This window comes from Cucurbita maxima, unplaced genomic scaffold, assembly GCF_002738345.1.
Source record: "Cucurbita maxima cultivar Rimu unplaced genomic scaffold, Cmax_1.0 Cma_Scf00026, whole genome shotgun sequence".
Lineage (NCBI taxonomy): Eukaryota > Viridiplantae > Streptophyta > Magnoliopsida > Cucurbitales > Cucurbitaceae > Cucurbita > Cucurbita maxima.
The window spans coordinates 2,847,460-2,853,943 of record NW_019272042.1 but is presented as its reverse complement, the minus strand read 5'-3'; the positions used below and the strand labels follow the sequence as shown (position 1 = coordinate 2,853,943).

Sequence of the window (6,484 nt, the reverse complement as noted above, 5' to 3'; positions counted from 1 at the left end):
TTTTTTTTTTTTTTTTTTTTTTTTTTTTTTTTTTTTTTTTTTTTTTTTTTTTTTTTTTTTTTTTTTTTTTTTTTATCTTCTTCCTTTAATTTGATTTAGTTTCTTATTTTAAAAGCATATATATAGAAGGACATCTTGTCGTATTTCTCCTTTTTTTTCTTCTTTCTTTAATTTGTTTTAGTTTCTTATTTTTAAAAAATATATAGCCATTCTTATTGAGACCTAGTTACATATAATTTACTACTATTTTATGATTTCATGTTTTCCCCTTAGGGAACCTATCTAACAAGAAGTGAGGCTCAACCTCCTCATTTTGTATCTGCATTGGACTGGTTATTTGCAAGAACGGCTGCTGCAATATTGTGGCCAATTCATATGCTGGCAAAAAAATTAGTCTATAGCAAAGTTCAATCTGCAATTGGCATATGGAAGGTCTTCTTCTTTCTTTGATTCAATAAATTCCCTATAACTTGCATGCATAACATAATCGCTTGATTTTTTTTTCTTTTGTGTGGGGGGGAACTTGGTGCTAATTTCTTCTCTAATGACATTTTTTTTTTACTAACCTATGGAGGTCTAATATGTAGTTAGAAACTGACCACAGCACTCGGTTCACTCATGATTTTGACGCACCATATTTGCGTGAACGATGTTCCCTCTGAAAAAAGAATTGCTTGAAAGAAAGTCCATAGAACAAGTGTGGCTAAAACATTTGAAAATCATTTTAATATACATTTAAGGACTGGACGTCTGACTTTGTATTTAATACAATTAAACAAGTGGATGAAGCTTCTCTTCTAGTGACTTTTTCTTTGTCTGTTCTGACTAATCAAACTCAGTCTACTTATAACTTTTCCTTTCTATAGTTTCCTTATTGCGTACTAATTCTTTTCACCTACAGTCCCTTTTTCTTTTTCCTCTGTGGGTGTTTTCTGACAGTTTTAACGTCTTTATACACTCTTTATTTGGATATTTTTATGACATGATTTTTTTTTTTTCTGTCGCACATATTCCATTTATGATATATTTTATTCATAAAGTGATCAATCATGTCAAAAATGAAGAAGAAAACTACCAGTAATTGCTAACATTCTAATTTACGTGCCTGACATGTCATGGACACAACTTTATGCTTCATAGACAAAATTTTCTTTAGAACAAGTTTTCGATCGACAGACTCAATCTGAGAAGATGGTTTTTCAGTTTGTATTATCTTATGAATATTGTCCCCAAACATCTTATATTTATTCGGGTACCTTGGAAACTATTATATTTGTTGACAAGGCTCTTGAGATTTGTAGGATAACTAACCTTCTCTAGAATCTGCAGGCAGGCATAAGTGGAGGGGGCAGTTTACCTTCACATGTTGATCTTTTTTTTGAGGTCAGATGCTTAAATACGTTTGATAATTATTATCAAATTTCTTTGCTTGCAATTTATATGATCAAGCATTCTTTCAGGCAATTGGCATTACAGTGCAGAATGGTTATGGTTTAACAGAATGTTCTCCTGTAATTGCTGCTCGACGACCTACCTGCAATGTAAGAAACGTCAAAAAGTCAATCTCTATGGATGGATATCGTACTTCTGCATATTAATTTCTTTTTATCTGGAACAATATTCATTATAATATTCTAAGTAGCTTTCTAATTGGATGCCATCCTCGTATAAAACATGCATATTTTAGTAAAATTTAGAGTGTGATGGCAATAGTTTGACAGAGTAATAACAAATTTTTTCCATGGAAATTTTGAGATTCCATACCTGTATCGTCTAACCGTTACAGATCAACTGCTGCTTGTTTCTACTCTTCTTTGTTATGGATATAAACCAGTATCATATTGGGTTGAAGTGATGCCAACCCTTTAATATTAGCAACCATCGGTGGTCATTTCCCCTGTTTCATAGTTGGAAGCTGCCCTTGTAAATTTCAAACTAGCAGCTTTTATTGTTCTGGCTATGAAATGGCTTTAGAACATTGTAATGACCTTTCTACCTGTGGACTAGAATACGACATACAACTATGATGTCTTTAAATCAACTCTTTAAGAAGATATATTATGTACTTCTTGACTCCTGTGCTAAGATTAGTTTTGTTATTTGCTTCATTTTGTTTTCGAACTTTTCTACACCTATTGGCAGATTATATGACCATTATGCAGATTTTAACTTTTAAAGGTTCTTGGTTCGGTTGGACATCCAATTCGGCATACAGAGTTTAGGATTGTAGATATGGAAACAGGAGATGTCCTCCCACCTGGATCAAGAGGCATTGTTGAAGTTAAGGGACCTCAAGTGATGAAAGGTTACTATAAGGTATTTTCACGTCTGAATCACCTATAATGAACACTTCAAAATCCTTATGTTGTAATGTTTTTCATTAATATTTCATCCAATAATTATTAGATCCTACAACTATATATATAACCATAAATGATGTCTTAGTTCGAAATTTTGATATTTCTTAAGAACTGTTATGTCGTGCAGCTCTATAGTTGAACTTCTCTTTTATGGAGATCACTTATATGCACATCTGTAATTATTTTTCCAGGAATATATAGGTGTAGGTGCTGTTATCTCCTGTATATGAATTAGTATAGTTTTACTTACTAATTATATTAGTAGTGTAAATATAAAATACAATCCTTAAGGCATTAAATTAACGACAAGAAAGAACTGGATATAATTATTATGTCCAGAGTAAATTGCTAGGTCACATATGCTTTAACCCTCTCCCATCCAAAAATGAAGGGGAAAACACCCTTCCAGCACTGAATTTCCTTCTGTACATGAAAAATATTGCTCATTCAGTTTAAATTCACTAGACTAATTATGGTTTTAACAAATAATTTTCATTTGATTTGATATCAGAATTCATCTGCCACACAACAAGTCTTGCACGAAGAGGGTTGGTTTAGCACTGGGGATATCGGGTGGATTGCTCCTCACCATTCGATAGGCCGGAGTCGTCGTTGTGGAGGTGTAATTGTTCTTGATGGGCGGGCAAAGGATACTATAGTTCTCTCAACAGGTAAAAAGCTCATAAAGTGTATTAATCTTTGAGGAAGAAAAAATATTTCGGTTTTTTTGTCCCCTTCATGTATTTCAGAAGTCTAAGAGCTTTCTGTTAAGATATTTTATCTCATTGAAAACTCTGGTCAACAGTTTTATAACCATTTCAAATTTATCTTTCTTGGGGAAAATAGGTGAAAATGTTGAACCAACAGTGCTTGAAGAAGCTGCCATGAGAAGTAGTCTCATACAACAAATTGTGGTTATTGGCCAGGTGGAGTGAAAACATCTCATGTCATATATCATATCCGTGTATTGACTAGTCTGCTTTCCTCGACTACTTTTTTTGTGAATTTCTTGTACCATTACTTGACATAATCCAGGATCAACGACGACTAGGAGCAATTATAGTTCCGAATGAGGAAGAAGTATTATCTGCAGCAAGGAAATTGTCTGTTGCAGATTCAAGTACAGCTGATTTTAGCAATGAAACATTGAAAAATCTGATTTACAGTGAAGTGAGAAAATGGTGAGACTTCATTTCTTCCCAAGTTATTAACGTTTCCTATTTTCATCACAATAGCTACCCAATATTTGGGAATCCTTTCCCTAAACCCATACGTGTTTTTGTTGGTTTTAGTGTAATGGGTTTGTAACAGCCTAAGCCAACTGTTAACAGATATTGTCCTCTTTGGATTTTTCCTTTCGGGGTTTCTCTCCAGGTTTTTAAAACACATTTGCTAGGGAGAGGTTTCCACACTCTTGAAAAGAATGTTTTGTTCCTCTCTCCAACCGATGTGGGATCTCACAATCTACCCCCCCTTTGGGGCCATCATCCTCGCTGGCACACGTTCATCTCTCCAATTGATGTAGATCTCATAATTCACCCCCCTTCGGGGCCTAGCGTCCTCATTGACACAATACTCGGTGTCTGGCTCTAATACCATTTGTAACAGTCCAAGCCCACCACTAGCATATATTGTCCTCTTTGGGCTTTCCCTTTCGGGCTTTCCCTCCAGTTTTTTAAAATGCGTCTGCTAGGGAGAGGTTTTCGCACCTTTATAAAGAATGTTTTGTTCCTCTCTCCAACCAATGTGGTATCTCACAGTGTTTGTCTAGAAATATATGTACCCATATTCTGCCACGTCATGTATTTTGTGTCGTTGGCCTTTGTTCGTGTTGTTGGCCTTTGTTCTGTTCGATTTGTTTAGATGTGATCCAAGCAGGTTCAAATGTATAAATAGCATCTCCCAATACTAAATTTTAGTACATAACCAAATATAACACTTAGGCTAAGGCCCAAGTTAGTAAGGAGAGTAAGTTGTTGAATTAACAATGTAATGTAGTCAAAGCAAAGGGGTTTTCAATGATTCTTCTGATGTGTTAAACTGCCTTTTGCAACTTTATTTGCTAAGAAGCAAGTCAATGTAAACCTGATGTTTTTCAATTCCTATTTATATTTGTGATTTTCCCATGTTTATCATTAACCATTGACTAAGTTTTCAGTCTAGTTCTGAGAAGAACGAAAGATCATTGATAGCAATATAATACTTTGATTTCATGCAGGACTTCAGAATGTCCATTTCAAATTGGACCAATCCTCATTGTCAATGAACCATTTACAGTATGAAACTCTTGCTCACCATCATCTTCTGATTTTGATATCTAAAAGCTTGCACTTTTGCCAATCCTTTCATTGACTTCTAAACATTTTGTGTGGTAGATCGACAACGGTTTAATGACCCCTACAATGAAGGTTCGAAGAGACAAAGTTGCTGGTTATTACAACAAGGAAATTGAGAACCTTTTCAAGTAACTTGGGAGATTTTAAATTAAGTCAGAGTTATGTTCATTTTCAGGTAAACAAAGCATAATAAATTTACAGGCAATAAGTTCTATTAGTCTCTGGCTTTTGAGATTATCCTGTTTATGAAACTCTTACCATTTTAACTCTTATATAAATCATTGGATTTCCTCTCTAAGTTTGTCACATGCATAATGATCGATGAGAGGATGGCTTCTCTCTCACGGATAAATTAATTCTTTGCATTAATATTTTTCCCGTAAAACCCGACATGTTCGATTTCCAACCACTTTTAAACGAGAAAAGAGAACTACCCTCTAAGCTTAAGTATCCCTTGATGACTTATAGGCTACAAGCAACTCGAGGGACAGGCGAAAAGAATCTTGTTTAGGGGTGAATTAGATAGCACGTGATCTAATGCAAAGAATCAAATAGGATTAGCAAATAAGTGTTGATGCTGTGATTGCAATTAAGCCTATGGTGTGTTTAGTTTATGATTGGGAAACAATAAATTTAATAAAAAAGAAAAAATCTCAATTAAATTAATGTTGTTGTATTTGGTAATGTAATGTAATGTAGTAAGAAACCATAAAAATAAATTTAAGTGTTTGGTTAGGTTTCAATTTTTATTGATAAATGAGAATAAGATATTATTGACTTATATGGGTTTTCAAATTAAGTAATGCAATTTAATTTTCTTACAAGATTAGTTGAGGTGTCTAATCTAACCCGAACACAGATAGTTTTTTTATAGGTTCTTGAACGTTCAAGTTTTTGTCTGATCTTAAGCATGTGTTGTGTTCAATAAATTTCTGAAATTTCTAAGTGTATGGTAAGTCCCCATCTTTTTCAACAATTTTTAAAATTTTTGGATTTATTAGATGTAAAATTGAATGTTTAGAATGTTATTAGGTATAAAGTTTAATTTATTAATTATTTTTTTTTATTATATTAGATACAAAATTATTGTTCAATTTTAAAATTTAGAGACTATTACATTATAAAAATTTTAAATTAGAAATTTGAATTAAATTTGTAATTTACTACTTAAAAATAAAAATGGTAAAAATCCAAGTATTAAGATTAACCTGGCTCTATTTGGTAAAAAATATTGGGCACGTGCCAGTTTTGTCTTGGACGGATGGGTAGTCGTGTTCGTGTTTGATATGATATTGTTCACTTTGAGCATAAGTTCTCATGGCTTTGCTTTGGGCTTCCCCAAAAGGCCTCACTCCAATGAAGTTAGTATTCCTCATTTATAAATCCATGATCATTCCCTAAATTAGCCGATGTGGGACTTTCATCATCCGACACCTACAACATTATTTTCGTCCCTAAATAGATTAAATTTTACTTAATTAATTAGACTACCATGAAATCAATCATTTTTTTTTTTTAATGTTCCTGTGCTTCCCCATTTTTTAAAGGTAAGTTGAAAGATGGATGGAAAAGACATGCCTTTGATGAACATAAAGTTATTTTTGTGATTTTTGGGTGTTCAATTATTACCAATTTCTTTCACAAAATTAGAAACCAAATATTTTGTGGTTGGAATTTTCACCCACTATTTATTATTATGAACTATTGAATAATGATAACTCAAAAAAAAAAAAAAAAAAAAAAAAAAAAAAAAAAAAAAAAAAAAAAAAAAAAAAAAAAAAAAAAAAA

General features: G+C 32.8%; 1 protein-coding gene across 2 annotated transcripts in view; it reads left to right on the top strand.

Annotated features, from left to right (window-relative positions):
• The window catches only part of LOC111499223 (probable acyl-activating enzyme 16, chloroplastic), a 17,919-nt gene extending 12,925 nt beyond the window's left edge, over positions 1–4,994 (top strand). For both annotated transcript variants that reach the window (XM_023150749.1, XM_023150750.1), the window contains exons 10-18: positions 274–432; positions 1,330–1,383; positions 1,461–1,541; positions 2,179–2,316; positions 2,872–3,031; positions 3,207–3,286; positions 3,396–3,541; positions 4,579–4,636; positions 4,736–4,994. In XM_023150749.1, coding sequence (XP_023006517.1) covers positions 274–432; positions 1,330–1,383; positions 1,461–1,541; positions 2,179–2,316; positions 2,872–3,031; positions 3,207–3,286; positions 3,396–3,541; positions 4,579–4,636; positions 4,736–4,828 — 969 coding nt within the window. In that variant the 3' untranslated portion in view covers positions 4,829–4,994. The remainder of the gene's footprint in view (positions 1–273; positions 433–1,329; positions 1,384–1,460; positions 1,542–2,178; positions 2,317–2,871; positions 3,032–3,206; positions 3,287–3,395; positions 3,542–4,578; positions 4,637–4,735) is intronic.
• Positions 4,995–6,484: the final 1,490 nt, after the last annotated feature.